At 35.3% G+C, this 27676-nt stretch overlaps 1 protein-coding gene across 1 annotated transcript in view; it reads right to left on the minus strand.

The window, feature by feature from the left end:
- PCDH11X (protocadherin 11 X-linked) overlaps positions 1 to 15793 on the minus strand; it is a 305273-nt gene extending 289480 nt beyond the window's left edge. Inside the window, exon 1 of the mRNA XM_062006639.1 lies at positions 15254 to 15793. Coding sequence (XP_061862623.1) covers positions 15254 to 15793 — 540 coding nt within the window. The remainder of the gene's footprint in view (positions 1 to 15253) is intronic.
- Positions 15794 to 27676: the final 11883 nt, after the last annotated feature.

Genomic DNA, 27676 nt, shown 5'->3' on the forward strand with positions numbered 1-27676 from the left:
AATGAAGAAGAAAAAATAGGATTTGTATTAAGCAACAATATATTCAACAAGTGATATTTCTATTATTTACGTATGATGCTTACATGTTTGCTCACTTTCCTAGTTCAGAGCAGTAACAACACCGAGTATCTCTAAAAAAAGAGAAATAAATGAGCACGTTTTACTGATGTAATTCTCTAATACATCACTGTGCTTTTAGAGGCAAGAGTGAATGGTTTTGTATTGCTGTTCAGAACAGCTCCTAAATCACAACCTCATTTTGCTTTGACAGACAAATAAGGTATCTTGGGCTCCTAATCACATATTTTAGAGCTCTCAGATGAATGCTGACTGGGTGCTGAAGAAGTGTGAACCTGTAATGCCCTCCTTATTCACTACCTGCACTGTAACTAGATCAGTACTTTTAGGTAGAAGGAGATTAAAACTGACAGTCACTTGTATACAAGAAAATAGAAACAACTGAGATGTTTCTGAAAATTCCTTTACCCTAAGGCAGACACTGTTCAGTACCATCAGCTTCCAATAATTTCAACAGGAACTTAGGTGATGGATACATACGGATTTTGACAGAAAACGTTTTTCCTTTGTTAAAAAAGGAGTACAAATATTTACAATGTAACATTCATTAAATTAATGCATTGTTATTATCTCACTCCTTCTTATACACACACAAAATTTCAGCTAAAGTGCATATGTTATTTAAATACATAGCATCATCATCAAGACAAACCCATATCCTAACTTCTGATGCTGTAGTTTTTCCAAGTTATTTAGTAAGATTATCTTATTTCATCTGAGGTCCTTTTAAACTGAAGTTCATCTGCAAGCAAAACCAGTCTATCTTCCTTCCATGTTTACACTTGAAGAAAAAAACGTTGACAAAACTTTCATCTGAATGTCATGGTATCTCCCACATCCCCACCTTTCCCTTCAGGGATCCCAGTTTCCAGAAATATAAACAAAATAAATTAATAATATTACATGGTCTCTGGATTTACATCAAAGGGACATTCCTTCACATGCAGAGACCACACTTTAATCTGCATGTATCACTGCTTTACAAATTTTGACATTAACAAATACATAGTCTTAATGTAGAAAATTCACAATTCACATGGGAAAAAATACAAGAGAATGGGGAAAAAAGCCTAACACAACAGACTTTGCTTCTTTCATTTTGAGTAGACTTCCCCTAGCACGTATCAGCACACTTTAGGACTTGTAAGTCTATCATATCATAGAATCATAGGATGGTAGTGGTTGGAAGGGAACTGCTGAACTGAAGATAACAGTAAGCTTTTCTCAAAACCTCCACTCTTTGCAGGATTTTGTAAACCTCAAAAGAAAAGAAAGTTTGCGTGAGACATTCCACAGCACCATTTTTGCTTTTGAAAGAAATAAAGCTATGCTTTTCCAAATAATGAAAGCTTATCCTTCTATTATTCTGAGGCAATAACCATGGATCTACCATATTAAACTGTAAAAGTGTATGACATATGTAAGTGCAAGATGCTACTTCACTACACAGTGGAAGATAATAAATAATACTGCAACTTCAGAGTAATAAATCAGATGGTTGCTGAGAAGATAAACAGAATGACAGTAAGTACTCAAAACAGTTCCAGAGAGACTGAATTCCAAAACTCATTAAATAAAGGTCTTTTCACCAGGTTGATCAGCAAATGTAGGGGATAAATCCAGTGATGGATTTATCAAGAAGGTAACTTGTCTTCTTCTTCTTCCAGTGTTACTGATTCCTACTTGTTTGAATCAGTAGAACAAAAGCAAGATATAAAGGAAGAAACATATTGTTACTGTAAGCAGTAATTCAACTTACTCAATTTTGAAAAGAAATCTTGTGCTACCTTTGTGTATCATAAGTTCTAGTATATAAACTGTCACAACTTTCTATTTAAGTTGTGTTCCGAGAAATAGCTTCTCTGAGAGTTGTTTGGGATCAAAAATCTTAAAATTGTATTTCATACAGACTTTTGTAAGTAATTAAACTCAAGAAGATATTCCTTTCTAAAAACAAAAAAAAATTCAAATTTTATCCAATTGAGTAAATGTGCTATTTATCATACCTAAAATCAGTGATGAAATTGGTACAACTGAACTTCAAGAAAGAAAATTAAAATATTAGGATGTTACACTTACAGGGGAAAATGTCAAATGCTCATCATTCCACAATGGCTTTTCTGCTCACTTTTTGCTCATTGTTGATATTCTCTAGTAGCACCTGGGTCTTGAATATATGCTATAAATTTTGGCTAATGGCCAGGGGGTTTTCCTCCAATGGGGAAAGATGTGAAAAAAACACATAGACCCATAGAATAACACAGTAAGGTGACATTTAAGCATGATTAACAGAAGGGAAACAGAATATCCATCTCCTGTTGCAGAGATCTAGATTAGTCCCACCGGATATCACATATCCTCCAATAAATTGTGAAGTATCTGTCCTCTGAGGCCGAGACAAGCTTTCCCACAATTCATGGGTAAAACTGCATAAAGTGGGTAATCTCAGTAGTAAAGTAAATGATGAAGTGTATCTCTAAAGGAAAGCTAACACTAGAATAAAACAAAATAGCTGACATGTTATTTAGACCACACACAAACTGTGCTAGGAAATAGTAGAAATAGGAAATCCAGCAAAGATAGTTGAAGTTATTTCTGCCCAGTACAACTCATGTAATGCAAGTCAGAGGAAAAGCGGGCTTTCCTAGGTCTGGATACAGTCAAGGCTCTTTCCTGAAGTTCAGTCACTGTCCTAAAACAGCTGTTTTGAAATAACAGTATGCACACTATTCATGGTACCAATACTTTGTAATACACACATAGAAACTGAACTTTTGCTTTCCTCCAGTCCTCAGCCACTTCTCCATAACTTACTAAAGATGATAGAGAGTGGTCTAGCAATAACTTCTGCCAGCTCGGGCCAGTAACAAAATCACAATGACCCAAATCTTGCAGTTCAGTGACTCTCAAAAGTCACATCATCAGTTTACAGACTAGGTGTGTTACAGAAAACATGGAAGCACAAACACTACTGGTTTAGGGAGCATTACAAAATGTGAACAAGATTTAAATTTTAGAAAATTGCCTGGGGCATCATTATTTCTCATATATCACTGGTCCAAAAAATGAGAAAGCTTTTATTCAAATTGGTCATTTATCATAACCATCCCACAAAACAAATACTGCACTACTAGGAGAAAGGACCATTGGAGTGCTTTGTGTCTTTTCTATTTTTTTTTTATTCAGCCTCTTTGAATAATTTTTTATGTTTCATTTTCCCCTTCATTGTGATTGAAATGCACACAATTTTGCCTTCTAAGATCCCACCCTCACAAGTAACCTTGAAACCAAAAGCCTCAACGGAAGCAAAATATATTCTATTGCTGTCCATGCCGTCTGTTCGGTCATCGCTTAGCACTTGGCAGAAGCAATTGGGCTGGCAGAGATAACTGTGTGAGACTTTGAAAACAGAGACAAGGAAAGACTAAAAAGACAACAGTTCAGCTAAGATTCATATGTGAAGATGTACAGAAAAGGTCATAAAGTCTTAACATAATTCACTGCAAAAGCTGAATAATAAAAAAATAGAACCATCAGAAGCAGACATTAAAACACACACCAACTTTTTGGGGTTTTTTCTTTAATTGTGCCAAAGGTCTGGTTGGCCATTCAACTTCATTGCCAAGAACTCTGGATGACTCTAGCAGTTTAAGGTTTAAGTTATTCAAACAGCACTTTTTTTTATAAGTAAGAGACAACTTCTGGGCTACTTCAGAAGGGTTTAAAAAAAAAAACAAACCCACAACATTAAGTTAAGGGAAAAATCTTATGAAGAATTCGAAAATCTGTAAACTTGAAGGAACTGATTCATGTTCTGATCTTTTACAGGTTTAGTAAATATCCTAGATATTAATCTTGGATGGATATTTCATTTACATGAAACAATAAAAGGTGTGCAATGCTGATGGAATTCAAGAAAGTTCCATCACTGTTTTATGGTTTATTTGTAAGACTGACTTTCAAATTATGGTACCCACACTATGTGCTGGTTTTCCAGACAATGGTTAATTCACCAATGGAAAATACTAATATGTAACTGTCAGAATACTATTTTTGAAGTTGCATAGGAAACGGGATAGGGAACAAAGAAAAGCTACTACACTGTTTATACATTTAAAAGTGCTACAACAAACAGTTTTGAAAAGTCTCTAAAGGAAATAAGGATGAAAATTATATGGCCAAGGTTAAAATAAGGAGGAAAAAGTAATCTCAAAGTGAAAAAGACATGTAATACTCCATACTGAAAAGCACAAAGGAACATCTTGACTCAAATGGGGGGAAAAGTTTCCACCCGCCCTCCCCAAAAAAAACCCCACAGAAGATGTCACTTTCCATGAGAAAGCATAGAGAAAAAAATGACAATTATTTGACTTTGAAACATCAGCAATAACCAAAGCAATAATACACATCATACTAATAGAGCCAGCAATTACAGTACAATGTGAGAAAAATGTATTTCAATACTGACAGATGATGACTCGCAATTCATTCCTTTTACCAATGTTGCTTTTTGTTTCTTTCAAATTGTCTGAAATGCTCTTTGCTACATGTACCAGCTTCAAAAGCTCCACAGGACTTCAGTGTTCAGACCAATTATATTTCAGGTTAGAGAATACAAATTACTTTGTAATAAACCTTTCTTTCAGGAATAAAAATAACCATGCTAATGCAGTCAAGTGCCACGATCCATGGTTGAAACTCTATTTAAATGTGTTCTTTGATAGCTAAAAGAATATAATTTTGGACTATATTTCCTCTTGAAAAGAAGAAAAATATTATATACAGTGCATTAGAGGGAAAACCAGCTAGGATTATTTAAATCTCTATCACTATCATCTAATATTAGAAAGCTAAAAGCAAAATTAAAATCAAGAACAAATTATTATTATTGTAAAAACTTCTTTATATTTTAATTGTGTATTTTATGACAACTAAAAGCAGGAAAACCTGAAACTACCTCACTTGTTTTCAAAATCTATCTTATAATTGGAAATCTTCGTCTCTCCGAAAAACAGAGGCAATGGGACAGCGTTGGACAAAAGAAAATTCTGAAGATTTTGTGAATACTAACATTCATAAATACTGAATAGTATTTTTTTAATCATCTGTTGTGAATATATGAGAAAGAAAACTATTAATGAATATTTTGGATTATAATAACAATTAGGATTAATAGGACAAGGAGCAATGGATATAAGCCAGAACATAAGAGGTTCCAAATAAATACAAGGAAGAATTTCTTTACTGTGAGGATGAGAGAGCACTGGAAGAGGCTGCTTAGGTGGGTTGTTGAGTCTCCTTCTCTGTGGACATTCAAAACCCACCTGGACAAGCTCTAGGTGGTCCTGCTCTGGCAGGGGGGTTGGACTAGATGATCTTTTGAGATCCCTTCCAACTCTTAAGATTCTGTGACTCTGTGTGATTCTTTGAATAATAATTAGGAATAATTTTAGGATTTGCATGCAATTTGCTGCTGGAAATCTAATTTGAGGTTTTTCATGACAATCCATCCAAAATACAAGTAAAATATATATTATTGCATCCATGATAATAACTAACAGATGTAGAAAAAAAAAATCCTCAGTAAACCTGTCTGAAACTAGAAATGCTCTGGATCCGAAGAACTTTTACATTCTATGCAGTAATACAGAGCACCATTACCTAATTTCCTTCTAGAACTCGCAATAATTATTTATCATTTGGCCAAAAAAATAATGGTCTTTAAATGTAATACATTTCATGGTTGGATGGTGATAACTCCTCCTGCCTTTAGCAATAAGGCTATTATTTAATAATAGTGAAAAAAACTTAACCAAGAAAATTACCACAGAAAATTTAAATCCTGTTGGATACACTGGTGATGACTACTATATAAAACAGAAAATTGAATTCAGTTTCACTAACATAATTAACTGGTCTGAAATTCAGAAATCTATGTTAGGTCGTTATTTAAAGAAAAATAGGGGGCAATCATAAATACCTTTATTCATAGATACTGACAATGAACATAAGAAAACTAATGTACCAGCACAATGGTGGTACTTTCTCAGGGTACTTTGTAAAGGCACCAACCTCTTTCCTTCGTGACATAAAAAATACAAAGTCTTTAAAATATTGTAGATTTTGAGATAGCAGATTTTGATATGAGTGCAGTCTAATTTGCCCTAAGTGCATTGTTAGCAACCTGCCAGAATAAAAGATGCCCCATATAAAAATTTTTAATATATCTATACACATACAAATACATAGTCTAAGCCATAATTATGTGTTCTGCTACATCTGTGAAAGACTTCCCAGAAGAGGAAATTTATTAGCACTGTGGTCACCTATCAGATCCACAGGAAGATAATAGCCAGAAACCTGAAGGCCATATTTGATTCCCAAGTATTTTGGGGAAGCTATGGAAACAGGTAGGACAGCACAGAAAAGAGACACAAAGAAATCAGGTGACATCACAGAGTCAAGAACAGGTGTATACAAAACTCCTTGAATGGCTGCAAGTTCAGTGTGTGTCCTGCTAAGTACATAGTACATGAGAGCAAACTGCTGCTATCTTGTTGTAATGATACACAAGTTAGAGAAGCATAAAAACAACAGCAAATAAGAACACATGATGAAATCCAAGGCCCTCAAAATTCTTGCAAGTTGTCTGAAAATCATCATCAAGTCATGATGAATCAGCATAGATCTGCACAATACCTCACTCTTCTCTGTCCTTGCACTATTCATTACACCGAAAGGAATCAAGAGTGTCTTAACACATTAGGAGTTCATACAGTGATGTCATCCTCTTCACCTGAATGCTTTGGTGGCAAATTTAAGGTTCACTTCTATATATCATGAAATCAGATGATGTCTTGATCGAGTGACCAGTAAGACTCAGTATGGCTTCAGTTTTAACACGCAGAGAGAACTTGCTAGAGAATTTCACTGCTTACCTGCACTTACAAAATGTTTAGCTAATAATTTCTGCAATTAATTGGTGAGGAAAAAAATCTCTTCTTGAATGATTCTTGAGCACTTTTTCAAATACTTAACTGTCTACATTGACATGCCTCATAAATCCTCACAAGTCTCAAATTCTCCTAAGCAAGATTATTTTGAGCTACTAACACTGATTTGTTTCTTTCCTCCAAGTAGCTCATAAGACATAGCTCTCTCAAATCAAAGCAGCACATTAAAAATACTGTCCTCCAGGTAATCATCACCAGCATCTAAACCACAGAAAAGGGCAAAAAGAAATTCAGTATATTGCTGCTCATGTAAAACCTTTAAAGACCTTCAGAAAGTTCAGATAATGAATATGCATACTTCAAAACTTGTAACACAAATGACATACAGAAGACACTATTTCTGCCATACGCTACACCAACAGCCAATTAAACATTAGAAATTTTGTCAACATAGAAACACTTCTAAAGTGTTCACAAAAAGTTGAACATGAAATGAGTTACACTGATTTTGAATGTGACATTTAATATTTTTGTATCAATTTGCCTGAGAGATACAGTTCTTTGCCATTGTATAGGAAACATAAAACAATCACTGTTCACACGAGGATACTTCAGTGTAACTGGCTTAAGAATACAACACACTGTTTGTAAGGCTGTTTGACATGACATACTTGCAATATCAATTCATGCATATATGCAAACTAAACTGAAATTTTATTGACATACATAAGGGTTTTGTTATTGCTTTTATTATGATTTACTGTTGAGAGTATTATATATTGTGTGATTGGCATTTTTTTTCCGTATAAATAAAGTTTTTACCCAACATACTTCAGGAAAATACTAATTTCTAGCTGTTGTCTAAATACTTGGTTTCAAAAAGACTCTGTAAACAAATCCTCAGACTATTATGCTTAGAAAGCACCACTACATTCGTGTTAACTAGCATAATGATCTGTCTGGACATCAGCAAAAGATAATGTTCATGTAAGATAGCTGAAGTGAAGATCTTCGTTTGACAGATTTGTGCCTTCCAGCTTGAGTCTATCATCCTTCCCACACACAGTCATGCTAAGTTATATATTATTGTTCAATGACAGTCAGTGTGAAAATCAGAGCCTTGAATGCAAAAAGATACACCAACTTGTCCCTCACCCTAACTCACTGAACTTACTGTGCCTAGAAGCAAGGCTTTCTCCTCCAGTCTTCAGTCAGTCCCCCAAAGGAATGTCAAGATAATGGAACCTGACAGTTTTACAGTAATAATGCCATAAACCACCCTAAAGGAGCATTGTATCAACCAACAAGAAGCAATTACCTTGACTCTTGACTCACTACCACCAGTCAGTAGTAGAATTTTATCTACTTAGAGACAGTAACTCACAGCTCTAAGAATGCAAATCCTTTAAAAATAAGACTCGGAGACTTTTTCAAAGCAATGTTCATAGGTGATCACTTACTTGCCCAGATTTCTGTAGACAAATTACTACTGAGCAATACTTTCATTCTACTACAAAATCTTCTCATAAGGATCGTACATTTTGATATATTGGATAGTAACAAAAATTAGTAAAGAGGGGAGGGGACTGACTACATAAGAAGATGGATGCCAAACTATATCATAAATCAAAGAAAGTAAACTTACGACACAAAGATCATGTAGAACATTTTGAGGTAAGGGAGACATGTAAAGGGAAGAGTTTTGCGTAGTTTTTAAAAATTCCTTCTGTTATTGAAACTAAGTAATTGAAAAGAAAAAAAAGGAAATCTATTTCACTAGATGTCCAAGGACAACTACTAATAGAAAATAAGATCAAAATGAAAGTTATTTGTCTATTTCATATATTTGCAGAGGAGCTTTTCAAAGTTTTGAAATGTCACTTAGCACTTATCACCATCGTTCAAGTTTCTGTATCTCATTTCATAGCTTATTTCAGCTTCTGTCTGTTATCCATGATGCCAAAACTACCTGACCTAGACAAGTGAACTGGTGGTAGAGAGTCAATTACTTTTTACCTATAGTGAAAGCTAGGTAAACTCCCTATTCCATTACATTTGAACTATTCCTCATTACTTCCATTTATCTTTTATTTCACAAAGAGACTGGTAACAAGGAAATTCTGCACATCTTTGATATATGAACTTATTTAACAATAAGTACTTCTAAAATTTACAAGACTAACAGATTTTTCCCTCTCTTCTCTCAACAGCAACGTAGGGGTTTACCTAAGTGTATCCTGTGCTAAATCATTGAATGTGTTCTTTCAAGCATTTCTCAAATACGTGCTGTGCACACCTAAATCTTCATTGAATAGGCTCGCGATAGGCTTCTTTTATGGGAAAGTACTGGGGTGAAAGTTGTGCAGGGTAAGTTAGGTTGGTACACATGTAAAAACAAGATCGAAATGCAGGGGAAGGAGATTGTTGAATAAAACGAGCTCAGAAACAAAGCTATTGTCAGGCCTAACATTACCTATCAGTCAAAAGCCTGAGGGAAAGGAAAATCATAACCTTGTAAGAATATGTTTACTTTCCAAGAACTGACTTCATGAGTAAAGAACATTCACCTACAAAATTAACTCTAAAACTGTTTTGTCAAAGTTATTACTTCACCTGAAACAAACCGATCTCAGATTTCTGGAACAAAAAGGCTCTTTCCCCAGTCAGAGTTGTACAGAAGCAGCATCTGAGACTCTACAGAGCAGTACTAAGGACCGCTTTAACTAAACCCCATAATCAGTGTTACCTATTTGTGAAGAAATTTTAGTCTCTGTGAGGCTCAGTTTTTTAATGAATTTTTACTATCACCTGAACTTCCCTGTAGCTGAAGACTAACTTTTAAACCTAGTCCTGTTGTGCAGCACATTATTATTTGAAGAATAGAATAAAATAAGGAGAATAAAAAAATATTCAATTATTCGAAAGGCAGGTGCAGCAAGATTCAACGGGAACTTGCAATGGTACTTCAACCTCCACAAGTGTACATTAAAAGAAATAAGGTTTACAAAGTTGTAATTCTCAGCAAGTAGCATTTGCAAATCTTTAATGGAAAGATGAAATTCTGGCCCCTTCAGAGGGTAATTATTCACATCTCAGTGGAAAAAGATAAGAAGAGGGAACTGTCCATGTGAAAAACTGAGGCTACATTATAACATTAAACAAATACATTGACCTTCTAGTAGTAGCAGAGAAAAGGAAAGATGTTTCAGTACTGACCTATTCCGCACTGCCACCGTGGACTTAGGGGAAAAAAGTACTCAGCATCATTCAAAAGACAGCTTGTCTGTCCTATAAAACCTCTCTCTTCTAAAGGTCAGCTGAACGTTACCTTAGAAAGACATGTCCAACTCTCCGTATTTATTAAATTTCAGGCACTAGAAGGTGACCTTAGAGCTTGACTAGAGTGCAACTCCATACCAAAAAAAAACCTCCTAAATCTATTTTTGAGCTCCCTAAATCTATTACCCCATCTAGGCTGGCATATGAAATGGGAAAGAAGACACAGCACTGTTCTGTGGATAGATGAAGTATAATCTATGTGAACCATTACAATGAAGATGGAAGTTAACCTGTCCTGCAAAGTTACTCTGAATTAAATCCCTACACTAATTCAAGGATTGTGAAGGAAGAAAAACAGGTCATCCCCCTAGCCAAGCAGAAAATAAAAATCTTAGTCTAAAATACTTCTCCATGGGAGGGAAGAAACAAAAACAAAGAAAACAAAACCAGAACTCTCAAGTGCTTCTTTAACAAACCTAGGATTTGTTTTTTAAAAAACATTATCAGTTATAGTTTCAAATAGCTAAGTGCTGTTGCTACCTAGGGCATCAATATGTTTGTAACTGATTTTTGTTTGAGTGTCAGGGAATCTTAAAATATCACTGACCAAACCAGTCTTTCTCCAATGACAAGACACATACCAAGAAGTTACTGTCATTGTCTTATCAGGTAGTCAAGATCCTATCCAAAACCTGTACTTTTCTGAGCATATATAAGTCTGTAAAACAAGATTTCTTGGGATCTTGAATGGCTATCTTTTACAACTCAATCATATATCCCTTGCACATTTACTATAAAGGGTTGCCAATTAGAAAAAATATTAAAAGTTATAAAGTATAAAAATGTCTTGCTATTAATGAGTTACTGTAAATTTATAATGGATTTTTGATAACATGAGAATAATGAAGTTAGAATTTACCAAGTCTTATTAGTGTCTAACTGCAATATTCAGTAAGACCTGACAATATTAATAAATGTCTGTTTACATGCAGAAAAAGCTCTAGGTTGGCAGTGTTTTCACAGAAGGCAGATGTTGATAGCAAGCACCTCAGGCTTTCTGTGACCTATTTAAAGGGCCAATATACCACTTCATTGTCCTTTTATGCTGTTGAAGTCTACACAGAAGAGTCATCCACATTAATTTCAGATGCTCCTCATTCACACATAGTAGGAGAGTAAAAGTGTGGGTTGCTGCTTCAGCTTCCACTTAAGGAATCAAAACATTAAAAAGGATAGAAATGAGAGGTTCAAGCTGATGCATAGGACAGAGAAGATAATCTGGTGAACAACTGTGTTGTGAAAATTTAAGTCAGTGTCACTGTGCACTGAATTTGCAGGGATGTTAACTGTGCTTTCTTCCTGTCTCTCTATGTACTCAATCACTTGGATAGTCTTGGTGCAACATTAAAACACAAACACGCTACATAAAAGTTTTGTTTGCCCTCTACTGTTAGTATTTCCAACTATCAAGTTTGTATCACTGCTTACAATACGATTATCAACAATTATTTCATTAATCTTTCTGGCTCTGATTTAACTACAAATCTAGTCTCACTCTATAATTCTAACTACATTCCTAGCTTTCATTTTACAGAAAACACATCTCCTTCCAGAACTATGAGGCACAGGAATAACCTAGCTGCAAGAGCAGCCCTGAAATATGATGAAGATTTGTGATCTCCATCTTCCACGGGTCACAGAATTGATAAACTGTACCAGAAAGAAGTGGAAAGCTTCTATTGAAAGACATCACAATAGATCATCTACAGTAGCAAGAGGTAACTCTCCTCATCAGAGGCAAGACTGACGTGTTGTGAGACTGAGTAAGAATCTATTTTGTCAGATTACAGAGGTATGAACTGACAGCTACAAAAAGATTATTATATTATTCTAGAAGGAATGCACCAGCTGCTTCTGAAGATAAGTAAATACAGGAAAATTACTGTAATAGGTAATAGTAATGGAACTATAACAACTGTAACACCAATCTAATTTCCCCCCAAACTGCAACAGATTAAAGCAACAACTTATTAGCACACAGGATTAGCTCACAGAAGCAAATGCTCTGCTCCTGTAAGAGCAGGGTTACAGTTTCACTCTAGTCTACTGCTAACTGTGTCATGCAACATCTAGCATATGTGGAATACCTTAGTTGACAAGAAATGCTATATAATCAATTAAAATAATCTGATTTAAAACATGCATTTATATGAATCCCTTTGGAAGTACACCTGTGACCCTCCATTACGGTGCTCCAAGCTGGAATTCTACTCAAAGCCTGCTCTGAAACAGTTCCCTGTTTTAACACCTGAGAGAACAAAGAAATGCTTCAGACTGAAATTTTCATAGACAAAGCAGAGGCCTGTAACATCTGTAAATTCTAAGTGTATTATTTTGCCACATTTTGTTTGTAGCCTTGGCTTTTTTGTATTATTGGTGTTTATTTCTTATGCTCTTGTTCATTCCTAGATTCTCATTTAACATGCCAAATAAAGAAGACTGCATCCTAGTGGACACTTCTGGTTAGCTATCTAAAAAAACCAAAACCAACACAAATAAAAAACCCAGCAAGGATAGTATGATGGTCTGGACAGCATAGGACTTCCACTGGATGAAAAAGGAAGAGGTTAAAGACTTGTTGGCCAGGCTTAAGGCTCATAAGTCAATGGGTCCTGATGGGATGCATCCACGAGTGCTGAGGGAACTGGCTGATGGAATTGCTAAGCCTCTCTCCATCATTTTTGAACAATCATGGAGGACAGGTGAGGTGCCTGAGGACTGAAGAATGGCCAACGTCACTCCAGTCTTCAGAAAGGGCATGAAGGATGACCCAGGAAACTACAGGCCGATCAGCCTCACCTCCATCCCTGGAAAGGTGATGGAACAACTCATCCTGAATGTTATCACTGAACATATGAAGGAAAAGATGGTTATCAGGGAGAGTCAACATGGATTCACCAAGGGGAAATCCTGTTCGATCAACCTGATGCCTTCTACAAGGGCATAACTGGCTGGCTAGATGAGGGGAGAGCAGTGGATGTTATCTATATTGACTTCAGCAAGACTTTTGACACTGTCTCCCATAACATCCTTATCAGAAAGCTCAGGCAGTGTGGCTTGGATGAGAGGACAGTGAGGTGGATGGAGAGCTGGCTGAATGACAGAGCCCAGAGGGTGGTGATCCATGGCACAGAATCAAGTTGGAGGCCTGTGGCCAGTGGAGTTCCACAGGGATCGATTCTGGTGCCAGTCTTGTTCAACATCTTCATCAATGACCTGGATGAGGGGACAAAGTGTACCCTCACCAAGTTCACTGATGACACAAACTGAGAGGATTGGCTGATTCCCCAGAAGGCTGTGCTGCCATTCAGCAGGATCTCGACTGGCTTGAGAGTTGGGCAGAGAGGAATGAAGAAAGGCTGTGGTACCGGGGCTGTTTAGTCTAGAGAAGAGAAGACTAAGGGGGCATCTCATTAACATTTAGAAATGTCTAAATACTGGATATGAGGAGGGTGGGACATCTCTTTTTTCTATAGTATCTAGCAACAGGACAAGGGGTAATGGGATGAAGCTGGAACTCAAAAAGTTCCACTTAAACAAAAGAAAAACCTATTTCGCTGTGAGGGTGATGGAGCCCTGGAACAGTGTGCCCAGGGAGGTTGTGGACTCTCCTTTCTTGGAGGTCTTCAAGACCTGCCTGGATATGTTCCTGTGCAACCTGATCTAGGTGGACCTGCTTCTACAGGGGGTTGAACCAGATGATCTCTAAAGGTGAAGACCTCAAAGTCTGTAATAACTTGGAAAGTTTTAAATTCCTAGTTTATACTTAAATCAAATAGATATATATATGTTTGGGTATTTTTTAGATAGATAACCAGAAGTGTCCAGGTGGATGCAGTTTTCTGAAAGAGATTTTTATGACTTCATCATTAGTTAGTATGCACACTGAAACAGTTACTTTGAGTTTTAACAAATTTAAAAGAGTTAAAATAACACAGCACTTGATTTTTATTAAATTGCTAGCAGGTACTGACATGAGTGAATATTAGCTACCAAATCAAACAATATATTGGCCTATATAGTCTGCATTCTTCCAGTCAGTAATAAGGGTGTTAGATTGGTTCCTGAGCAGTCATACTGCCCAATAGCTTCCTATTACAGATAAAGATATTTTCATATTTGCAAATAATAATTCAACAGTTTTAGGATAAGTTCCTTTCTTGTTCTAAACCCTGTAGTCAAGTAAACTCAAATGAAAGTAATCCTCTATTTAGCACTCTTACACATCACGTTTATATGTTATTTTTTTGTTCCCTAATTGCAGTTTTATTTGTAAGAATGAGTAAAAGAAGCAAGAATACTAAATATCTGCTCTTACAAGGCCATTGGCACTGCTATCCCTGCACTCATGTGTACCTTGGCCTTTCTCCTGACACAGACATTATGCCCAATCAAACATTGCAAAGCTGCTTTGACAAATAGACCCTTTTTCACTCAGTACATAAATGAGTATCATATCATATAATATTCTGGGCTCAGTTCTATTGCTCAAATCTTAGACATGCAAGAGAGACACATCAGCCAATGAAAAACATTGTTGCACTTGGCATTGTCATGGTGGTGGCAGTAAGAACACATCTTTAATGGTCTGTTAGCCAAAGCACACAACAGTTTAAATGTTGGCAGACAGTTAATGGAGACATGCATGTTTCATCACACTGTTACACAGATACACGTATACAGACATAAACAGTTTTCCACAAAACAAAGATATGATGCACTAGAAAGCACTCAGGATTACAGATTAACATTTCAAGACAGATTGCTGGAGTACCACTACTATAGCACATAAATTCATATTTCTAATGAGTTGATGAGGACTGGCAACATTTGTGGAAAGACAGTAAAACAGATAGCAACATAGAAGAATGGAAGAAACCCACCTTAAGGAGTTCATAATGTTGGATACCATTCACACCAATGTCCGGGTCAATGGCAGATGGCACAGAATAGCGAGAATTAATTGCTGTGTTTTCAGGGATAGAGATGTTAATAACTGTTGAAGGGAAGAGGGGGGCATTGTCATTTATATCCTCTATTAGAAATCTGATCTTGACCAGCCTGAAAACTTCATCAGGTAAAACAGCCACCTCCACCTCATAGAAGCAGCGATTCTCACTAAAGATGCCAGAGCACAGCTTCTCTCGGTCTATGCGGTTTGCAGTTGTGAATATCTCACCAGTGTTCTCCTCCACCCGTACTAACGGTACATCCCCAGTCTTATACACAAGCTTGAACTGTAGTGGCGATGAAAGGGGCACATCTGGGTCCAGTGTTAGGTTAAGATCCTTGAGCAAATTCCCAATGAGGACATTTTCAGGCAGTTCTTCCCGCACGGTATAATTCTTCTCCTGTGCGCCAGATTGAAATACAATACAGGCTAATAAGACTGCCAAGAGGTAGGTTCCAGACAGCAAGTCCATCTCCAGAATGACTAATGAGTATTCGTGTGGAACACCAGGAGTAGCTGAAAAAAAAAAAGAAAAAGAAAGGAAAATTCTTTAAAAGTCACAGAATATCGTGTTCTTAACATGATAGAGATATGAAAGGAGTACCTTTCCTACAGCAAATAACCTGAAGCATTTGAAAACCACATTATTGTTTGATTAAATATTTCATAAAATATATTAAATTTTATGTACAATTTTTTACTTAAAATTCTTTACTAAACACTGATGTAAGAACTACAGTGAATGAACGAGTGAATCAAAAAATCTCTAATTCCAGCATAAGACTTTGCTTTGCTCTTTAAGAAAACCTCTTCCTTTCAACTCTTTGTCACAGTCCTCATTTTTTTTTTATTTCCAAAGAAAAAGTAGGTAAGTTTGCAAGCAATCACCTGCTAGAAACAGATCTTTTTATACCTCTTGCTCTGAGACAGGAAACCAAGAACACTTGCCTTAATTTTACCAAGTTTTGCACTGACAAAATTACGTAATATTTGTTAAAAGCAAATAAATCTGTCTATTTCTAACTCAAACTGGCAAGAAAACATTATCTAGATGGAGTCTGGTGAACTTCAGCTAAGAAATGGGTAGCAATCTAAGAGAGATACTCATATAGCAGTCTTGTTCTTTACGACAAGAAGTTCTGATTTGATCTTTGGAAGTAAATATTCGTACTCAATTCACTGAAATTATGTGTCTACAAAGCAGTGCACATATTTCAACACAGAAGGAACAACAAAATATCAGAAGTTTTAAATGTGGAAATAAAGCTACAAGATTTTTCCTGGCAGGAAGGGTAAACTTGTAACACTCTTAGTTCCCCATCTGCCCAGCGTATTGTCAGATAATCTCTCTTTGGATACATGTCATTAATTTCCAAGACAGTTGAGATTTCTTTTGGTTTCTTCAATTTTAGTAAGAAAAAAAAAAACCATCAAAAAAGAAGACCAAAAAAAAAAAAAAGAGATCAACCATACAGCAATAACTTCCTTTCTGGTGTGTGACATTTAATGCATCTCCCGGAGAATGAACTGTAAGAAAGTTTGTAGCAATTTAAATCTGGAGATGTCTGCTCTTATATGAGTTACTCTGAGATAAGAATACCTTTAAAGTGTGATACATATTTATTCTAGGTTGAAAAAAGAAAATTCTTTACTTTTCATCCTAGTTTCTGAAAAACAACATATTCTCTCAAGATTGTTAACAACCTCAAGAAAGATGGATGGGACAACTTATAGGTACATTCAGACATCTCTGTGCCTAGAGTCTTTCGCTAAGAACTTTTGCAAAAAAACCACACTGTTGAACTCCATGTACAGAATAGGCTGCCTTGCTTAATCTTTGCATAATTCTGCCCTTCCAGAATTTAGGATAATCTAGGAGAGTATTTCTGTAAAGAGACATTCAAGAGTTCCATCTAAAATGATTCTTTCATTAATGGAATTTTAGCTGCTACCAGCTTAACATCTGTTTCAAATAAACTTGTACTGACTCATCTACATTCTTCTCATTGTGCAGGTAAAAATTAATTTTTTTCCTACCTTTTATGATTTTCTTCTTCTTGTCATAGCATAGATTGATTTACTCCTGCAGATCAAGTTACAGTGGTTGAAGAAATTACTGAAGCCAGTAATTGCCTTCACCCCTTAGTTATTGCCTTTCTGCAGTACCACTTTTGGGTAATTTAAATTAAAACATTGGACTTCGCAGAGAAATGGATTAGGAACAATCAATGTTGCCATTCCATTTCAACTGTGCAGCCTGCTTTTGACTGGGAGTAAGTAACAGATAAAGAACATTCCAACTAGATCTGCAAGGTGTATCTTTCCACATCAGCACAATTTAACTGTACAGCATTTTCTGGCTTTATGATTATACAAAATGAGAAACATTAAATAAAAATCCAATCCTGTAAATCTTCACTTATGAGAAAAGGCACTGCTCAACTGGAGTAATTAAATTAACCTGAATGAGATTGCCAACAGGGGTGAGAACTGGATATGCAGTTCACGTGGCATACTTACTGCATCACCTGCGGTATTTTAGTAACTCACTGACTTGCTTGCACTGCCTTTAGTAATTCAGTACAAGGAACAACATAGTCCTGAACAGGCAACGAAGACTGAAGAAACAGCGTGCTAAAATCAGCCATTTTATAAATCCATTAAAATAATAAATTCTACATATGTAAATAAGGAAGCCATCAGCAGATACTGATTATTGTTAACAGGAACACTACGGTAAGAGCAGGAGTTTAAAGAAAGAATTGTGGTAACATTGTACAAGTATATTAATTTTGGTATTTTTATTTATTAAATGTTATATTTCTGAAATACATCTCAAGCAACTGACACTCCATAAAATTAATTACCCATATATATTCAACTTGCAGAAATCTTTTTTCTCCCAAGAAAGCACATTTTTGTATTGACTATTATTAAAAGAAATGTTATTTATGTAGTTTCCATGCAAAACACCAATAAAAATGTATGAGTTGCAATGAAGAGTTAATATTTAAATGTTCCACTCAAATCAAAATTTACAAATGGCAACAGGCTTTGTGCATGCTGGAAAGCACTGTTCTGCCACTTTTTCTTCTCTACTAGAAGTTAAACTGAAAAACAACAAAACAGGGAAAAACCCCTTCACATCCTGATGGTCATAAAGTAAAATTCTAAACTTATGGTTCACTTCTGAGAGGAGGAAATGCTATTTTTAAAAGCCGCAATCATAAGTTCCAGTCCCTATCCCAAATGATGGATGACATTGATGTAAGAATTGCCTATAAATTAATATCAAAATATTGTATAGACACATCTATATATCTTTGCTACAAAAAAAATCTTTTATTTTTAACAAAGTTATTAATGCTACACTGTTACTGTCACAACACAATTTGAGGATGAGTACACAAATCGAACACTAAAGTCTTCATGAAAAACTTTTCTAAATCCATTCTGAAAGATGTGATAGTAGTAGAAGAAAACTGATATTAAAAATAACTGATAAGAATTCCTATAACCTCAGTTATAACTGCAGTGGAATTTCTAGGGATTATAAAATAACAACAGCAAGACTCAAAGAGGTTTGTCAGGAAATCTGCAGCATGGAACTTCTTAGAATTACAACACTGTGCACATCTTTATTTACATTTTTTAAATGAAAACATTGAACTATTCTATTGAAAGTATTTCTGTATCATATTAAAGAAAAATACATGAAAATATGGAAACAACAGAACACTATTGTTATAAACCATGTTAGGTAAATGCCAACATGACTTATTTAATGCCTTTAACTGCCACAAATTTCCCTGAATTACTAAAGGGAATAGATAACGTAACAGGTAATATTATGAGTTTTAACAGAAAACTGTTCTGTCTTAAAGTACAAAAAACCAACCAGCAACAATTTATAATTCTTGGATTTCTGTAGAACACATTAATTTCAGATGGCTTTTACCTATCTTTTCTACACAATTCTGAGGACAGTTTTGAACGTTTAAAAACTGTTGCAGAGATGTAGATCTTTAAGGAGAAGAAACCCCAGTGTGATTCAAGTTTTCTGCTTAAATATACAGTGGAACATTTTATGCCATGGGGAAAGTGTTGTTCTTGAAGAAACCTATTTATATAGTCATAGCTGTATGTTGCCTGTCATTTGTGCCATAGAACTGACAGGAATACTATAGCAACAGCAATGCAAAGAAAAAGAGCACAAGGTAGTTTCGAGCAATCTATCATCCTGAAAGACTTTTAGAAAATCAGAGTATCTTTATTGACATATACTACTTAATATGTAGACAAATATGAGAGGTATATCATACATATACATACCACAAGACAGGAAAATAATATAATTACAAATCGAAAAGTGAAAGGAAAGGCTAAAGAAACTGCAAATGGAAATGGCTGAGTCAGACAAAACAGGACATTAAGAGAAACTGTCAAAAGAAAGCATGTGAATAGTAACAGATGGTGGAAAAAGTCAAAGATGAAGTCAGGCAGCTAAGATAAAAATACAAAAAGCAAAAAAGGAAAGTACGAGGGCACAAAGGCACATAGTACAGTGTGCAGAGAAAGGCTTTCTTGATGATTTGAGTATAGATGTGGGGAGAAAAAGTCCAGAAGGCTAGAGTAGTCCAGTTCTAAAGGACTTTTCATAAGCTCCATCAGTCTCTAAAACATTTAAGCTGGTTAAAAAAAGAAAAAAAAAACAACCAAACAAATAAATTTGTTTAACAGAAGGTAATATTAAGCTTGCCAAACCACTTTCCCAGCTTTCAAAAGAAAGCAATGATGTCTGTGCTATTGACTTCTGTAACTAGTAAGGCAAATGTCCCAGATGGACAGGATGGAGGGTAGGAGGGGGAAAAAAAAAAAAAAAAGCAATGTGAGATGTACTCGCTTTCACCTGAATATCTGTGTACTTATATACCTGCTTTTTTATGTCTTACATACTAAATATTAGTAGCACTAAATATTATAATTGTTCATTACTCTCCTCATTTAGCAGCTGTCAAATCATACATTGATAAGTAGACAGAATATAAAAACTTTAACTACCTAATGGAGTATGATGTGAAGGTAGATCTAAATCTGTTCTTTACATATATGATTCTAACTGGTCCCAAGTCAGAGTTTCTGTAGCTCATTACAGAGCTTAACTGCTATTTCTTACTTAAGAAGATCACAGAGGTGTCCACTTCAGATGAAAAAGCAACACTACGTCTTGATACCTGGGTTTGAATCTGGCTTAGAAGAGGAATAAATAAGCTGTGGCAATATTTTGTAACTGCTACATGAAGTTTTAAGAAAAAAGTATCATAGATTATTTTACAAATGTAGGAATATTGCATTGAAAGCAAACCTACATCAATATCCAAACATTGAAATCATACTAGAGAGGAAAGTCTGAAAATATCACTCCCATTCTTGTCTTCATATTCCTGAATCTATTTTAATTATATGCAAAAAAATAGCAATATATCACACTTTTTCAATATAATATTCCTTTCATTTGCTGCTAATCCACTGTGGACTCCTTAAATAGTAATTAAACCCCTATGTTAAAACAGTGCTTCTCAGAGCAAAAGATTCTCATGACAGGGGGCATATTTGTCAGTCAACAGAATGATTATAATGTCATTTAACTGGAGAGAGAGTTATTTGCAACTATTCCAGTTCCATTGATAATTAAGCATTTCTATGCAATATGCCAGAGGTTTCGAATTTCTGAATCATGTTGATATAAATTTGAATTTATCCTATAGACTTCAGCTGCTGGACTGTTTGGTAGGACTTTTTCTAGTACTGCAGGTTTCTGATCCGTTTTGATGTTCTGGTTTTGGGGAGTTTTTTTGCTGTAAGCCACCAACATAGGTGAAAGTAACAATGTATATCCTTTCTCACCACACATATCATGTTTCATTTAAGGAAATTTCTGGTTTTGTTGGTGGGTTAACTGTTTTTAAAAGGTAGAGACTGTACTGGTACTTCTTATCATTTTTTGAGAGAAACACAACAAAGCTGTTGCTTGTCTTTTTAAGTCCAGGTGCAAATGATAACAACCAACCTGAACTCATTTTCACAATTTATAATGTTTCAAACATTAATTATTTTGCAACTATCAATACTTATCCACAAGATCCACTCCCTATGTACTACATTTCATTATCATACTCAAAGAAAGAGACCTACCTCAAAGAGAAACAGACCATTTGATATATTATCCAGGCTTTCAAATTCATTCTCTCATATGATTTTACTCTAAATCCACTAAGGGATTGATTTATTCTTTGATCTATTTTTTATTAGTGTGATGGTACTGACTTCAATGAGGTTTCTTTAATTCGATTTTTTTTTTTCAAGCAATGAACAAAATGAAACTGGAAATTCTTATCACCAGGAGGAAACATCATCCCACATCCATTTAAGTCAACAAAAGAATTAAGTAATGTGAGCCACAACTGGCTTACAGTTGCATACTCTTCTGATTCAATCTTCACTACTTTAGAAGATGTGGTTTTAGGTTTGGCTTGCCTTTGTGTGTTTTTTCCCCCATGACAAAGGTGTAAGAAACACTCTTTACCTGTAGAAAGAATTAAAAAGTTAATGACCAAAAGTCAGATTCTTCCAGCCACATGAAGCAGCAGTCAAGGTGTGTTAAAACTGCAATTAATAAACTCTTGCTGATACAAACCTCTATATTCCTGATATGAATCAAACTAACAGGAAGGTTCATTAAAATTTGCATCAAGATGCTGGAAACAGTGAACAAAACTAGAAATACATTACAGGCAGTGAGCTGAAAGAACAATTTGAAGACAATCACACTGATATATGGCATAGAGTAATTTCTTTTAACTGTTTGAAATGAATCCCTGTTGAAGTATCTTTTTTACTAAAATAGTAAGTACAGTCCATGTTTGGGAAAATCCATCTAGCAACCACTCAGTCAATAGTTTAAATATCTGTAACTTATTTCAGAAAACTGTGAGAACATTCAATATCAAATTTATTTATATACTAGTAAAACTGGGAAATAGATAGTCCTGCTATTAGCAGTGAAATACCAGTAGTTTTACACCAGAGCTGCATGAAAAACTAAAAAAAATACAAAACTACATCAAGCAAACCCTCTATAAAGCTGCTGAATGTTACATCTCCAAAGCCAAGACAACGTTCTATAAATTCAAATATATATTTATTAAAATTCAATGACTGACTTCAAAAACAATACCAAGAATCAAGTTATTAATAGTATGTTTTATAATGTAATTTTCTTAGTATTTTATTTCTGTGTTTGTATCTATGAATACACTTTACAAATCAAGGGAAAATTGCTCTAGTTTTGGTCTTTGAAAATCTGTTCACACCTCAACTCTGAAAATTCAATCTCTGCTAAAGTAAACAAAAGTTGTCCATCAACCACTGGCAAGAGAACACAATATCACAATAAGGAAATATGTGAAATCACATAAGTGCTCATTGGATGTATTTCAACTTAAAATATAATTTTTAAAAAAAACAGAAGTAAACCTGATTTTAGCCACTTGTGTCAAATCCTTTGAAATGGCAATTTTCAAGACCACCTGTTTCATGCATAATGCATTTTACTTTACTGCCAGGTAATAACTTTCATTATTTAATAGAAAAAAAAAAAATACATTTCCCAATGTCTCCTAAACAATTCAAACATTTGTGCATAAGGACACGAATACTGCTCACTGCTGAATGCTATACTGTTTCTTATGTACTTACACTAAATACAACTCTGGCTATATAGCCATATACACAACAGCATTCTAGTGTGGCAAAAATTAGCTGTCTTCTTCCATCCTCCACTTCAGCTCAAAACACAGAGGTGGTATAATTACTCTAACTTACAGTTCTCATTGAACCAAAAGTTCCATTTGAGAAAGCACTGTTCCCAAAACATATAGAAGAAAAAAAAAAAATCCCACTACAAACGATATAGACACATTGTCTTTTAAGGATATCTGGGCTTTTGCACTAGTTGCATTAAATTCCCAAAAGGAGGGAAAAAAAACCCCAAAACCCTATGTCTTTTCCTGGGTGTCAGAATTCATATATCAAACTTTAAACTATGCCAGAATCTTACTTTTTCAGAAAAGCAAAATGTTTCCTATTCAATCTTTTTCCTTCAACCAGAAGTTCATACAGTAGAGCAAAAGAGATCTTAACAGTAGTGTAGTCTCCACTGAAGTCTTTAGATAAGAAACTATGACTTTCATCACATGGCAATATTGTTACTCATTTTCATAGAATCATAGGATGGTAGGGTCACCTAGATCAGGTCGCATAGGAACATATCCAGGCAGGTCTTGAAGACCTCCAAGGAAGGAGACTCCACAAACCCTCTGGGCAGCCTGTGCCACTGCTCCATCACCCTCACAATGAAAGGGTGTTTTCTTATGTTTAAGTGGAACTTTTTGAGTTCCAGCTTCATCCCATTACCCCTCGTCCTGTTGCTAGCTACTATAGGAAATAGGGATGTCCCAACCTCCTGACACCCATCCTTTAGATATTTATAAATGTTAATAAGATCACCCTCAATCTTCTCTTCTCCAGATTAAACAGCCCCAGTTCCCGCAGTCTTTCCTCATACAAAAAGATGTTCCATTCCCCTTCATATGGTATGTTTCTTTCTTCTTATGAGATTTTTTTCATTGTTACTAAATAGATCTCAAATGTAATGAGATTCAAACTAGAAGGTACTAGGTTAAGAGTTTGAAATCAAAGAGCATATATGTTATCAATTAACAACCTAATGACCATGTTTGTCCAAAGTAGTCACATGTAACATTTAGATTATGTACAAAATAATACATATTTACCAATAATAAACTCTTGAACCAAATACAGAAGGAAATATCCATGTGAAGATCTGGACTTTCTAAAAGTACTACAAACTAATCGCATGTGTTTGAAGGAATTTTCTTATAATTTATGCGTGGGTCCAAATAGCAGGGAAGCAGCCAACACATTTTTTAGCTAACTGGCCCTCCCTAAACACATTACATAAATAAAATAGAGCAATATGCAACACAAGACTCTCCTAAGAGAGCATGATTAGAGAGCAGGCCTTTTCCAAGAGCAGAACAAAACAATCTCAAGATGTTACATTAGAATATAAAAAAAAACACCTTAGTCCTTTTATGGAGAGGAAAAAAAAAATCTCAAAGAAAAAAAACCCCCAAACAAACAGCAAAATAAATCCACACAAAAATACCCCATCAAAACCAGATCATGACAAACAAAAATATACGATTATGAGCAAATGTGTCTCCATTCTCTGTCCTGGCAAGTCAGTTCCTCCCATCAGCTCAAGACTTTATCACTCCCTCCACAGACCCTCCACTAATTTATAGGAAAACCCTTTCATTTTTGTTATCTGAACAGAAAGACAAAACCTTTATCTTTATCTTTGCAAAGTCTTATGCCAAAAAATCACATGAAGACACAAAAAACACCTGAATTTCGCGACTTGCTCCGAGCTTTCTCACTTGCTGCCAGTCGCACTGGCCGGGACCAAGGAGGCACCACAATGGCGCCACCTGCTGCTCCCGAGGTCAGCGCAGCTCGCCACGTGCCAATTATCTTCCTACCTCTTTCTCGAAGCTTCCCGGGCACGGCCAGGGCTGAGGCATTCCCTCTGCGCGGAGCTGTTTCTGCAAGGAGTTTTCCCGTAGCCCGGGGCTTCATGCTCAGATGGCTTTCTGCAGCTGCCTCTCACCTGAGGGTTTCCCCCCTGCCTGGTGAAAGACATCTCACAAGGTACCTCATCAAGTATTCTTAAACTTGGACATGAAGAAGCACTTACAAATTCTCTGCATGCTCTGGCCAAGTTACACCAGGCTGGCCTACATAAATGCCAGTGCTGCACAGATTCAGGTAGAGAGATTATTCTGTGCTCCCTTTCTCAAAGCCATTTAATTGCAATGCTATTGGTACTGAAGAGAAAAAAATGCCTGTAGAGTCAATAAAGTACTTTAAGGATCGCTGAAAGTGAAAAGTGCTGTATACACAAAAGGTGTCAGCAACAGCAGCTGCATCGTGGTGTGGCTTTGGAAAAATTTCTCAGGGGAAGAAGTTTAACCACTCTTTTTATCCTCTACCAACTACAGGAAATAAACATATTTTGAAGAGAATGAAAAGCAGTTTGATTTCCTGTGACCTTGTGGGAGACCAAAAGCATCCAAGTTTGATCCCAGCTGGCAATAGTTAAAAGGATTACAATAAAGCTTTACTGATTCATATCTTACATTATTAAGGAGATGAATTTATCTCATGTTATAATATAAATAAAACATCATTTGAGTATTTCCTTGTGACACAGTTCTGTCTTTCATTATCCATTGTTCTTCAATCCACTCAAGGAAGAATTCTTTCCTTAATACATTTGTAGCTTGAAATGACCTTTGCTTCAATCTGTTGACACAGTGAAAGTAATTAAAGATAGCAATAGAAATAATCATTATTTTATACTGTGCTTTCTCCCATTTTTTTTCCCAATTATTTGATGTAACAAAAGATGCATGAATTGCAACAAAATTTAACAATCTTTTCTATACTAATTGAGTAGGACTGAACTCTTAATAACTCAGTATTATCATACGCATGACTATTAAAGATGTAACAAATTCTAAAAGATGCAGTCATGAAAATTTTAAAGAAATTTCTCTTACTAGTAAAAAGCATCATGCCTTATTGATATATAAGAAAAAGACTTCTATAATTCTATAGTTTACATAGAGAAAAAATTCAAGTATTTTTCTCTGTTGTTTTAAAAACCAGAACTACTCTGGAATCACCTAACTGTCCTGTTAAAATACCTTCTTGTGCATAGCACTTTCCATCCTGACAGATCTCCAAACCGTTGTAAATTGCAAACACATGGATCGCTTCTCAAAGCACTGAAATTCTGTACCAGGAACTACACTAAAGCAATTCTGGAAAGGGGATTGAAAACTAAATTATCCAATGGAAATGATGGAACATAGCTGTTTAGATATGGGAAAAAGCAACTATCAAAATACAGTTGGACTACTTGTACAAAAAATACTCAGTAAAGAGTTACAAAATTGGAAGAAACAGAATTATAAGGATACTTTAAAAGGGGCTATAGCATGTGCAGGGCGTGAATCTGTACTTTAAATTTTGTCTTATATATATAGTCAATATGGCTAAAAAAGTGGAGGATCTGGTCAACCATTTTCAATTAAATTGATTCAAAGCTCACTGAAATCAGTGGCACCTTCTGCAGTGTTTACAAAGTTTGCCAGAACTATAGCTCTGGAAATTTAATGCCAGTGAGAGAGGGTACATAACAACAGAACTTTATTAAATATTGGCATAGACTGTTATGTGTCAGCATTGAATATTTAATTTTAGATATTATTACATGTCAGGCAAGATCACAACAAACTATGTTCTTGACTGACGCCTGCCATGGTAAAGCTGATGCCTAACAGAATCTCAAAAAACTTGCTTTTAAAGTTTTGCCTAGATGTATAAACTTCAGAAAGATACTCTATCTCCTTTATAAATTTGTACTCAAATAATGGAAAATGTGTTATTTGCATTTTTTCACTGCCTCCTCATTGAAATCTCACAATAATTAAGATGAAATAAAAGAAGTTTTGTAATGTAGGCACAATATTTCTAGCTAGAAATCTGCACATCCACTGACTTAGTCTGGCCAGCCTACTGTTGTCCAGGTAGAAGCGATGTGGCGTGGACTCATGCTTGTAATGAAGAACAGAAAGGTTTTGGATATTATTTTCCATTCACTTGCCTTCTTCTGACACAGTGCAAGAGGATGAACAGCTCCCATAATTTTTAAGGGAGGGAATTCATAACTACATGAATAATAAGTACAGCGTACATTTATATATCAAAGTCCTGTAGGTCATTGATGTTCATGAAAAACCTTATAAAAAACAAATTAGGTGCATTTGCTCATCATGGACTCATGATGCTTTTTTTTTTTTTTTAAGAAAACAGAATATTAAATGTTGAAATAAATGAAGAAAAATCCTAAATGTGGATAATTCTTAGTCTGAAGTTTCAATTACAATTATATTCTTGCATATTTCTCTATTTTGTATAAAAGATATGTCCCTACACTACAAACCCAAGTGCAAAAACTAATTGTGCTTATAATTGGACTTCACTACTTGATAACAGTTTATTATTTAAATATAAGAAAGACAAAAAAGAGCACCAAAAATACCACAAAGCATACTAGCCCATTAGCTGAAGTAATCACAACACAGAGGACGTTTCAGTAACATGGGATTATATTAAATATTGTATAATTTGTAAGTTCTATCAT

Source organism: Colius striatus, chromosome 13 (genome assembly GCF_028858725.1).
Source record: "Colius striatus isolate bColStr4 chromosome 13, bColStr4.1.hap1, whole genome shotgun sequence".
NCBI classification, from domain to species: Eukaryota; Metazoa; Chordata; class Aves; order Coliiformes; family Coliidae; genus Colius; species Colius striatus.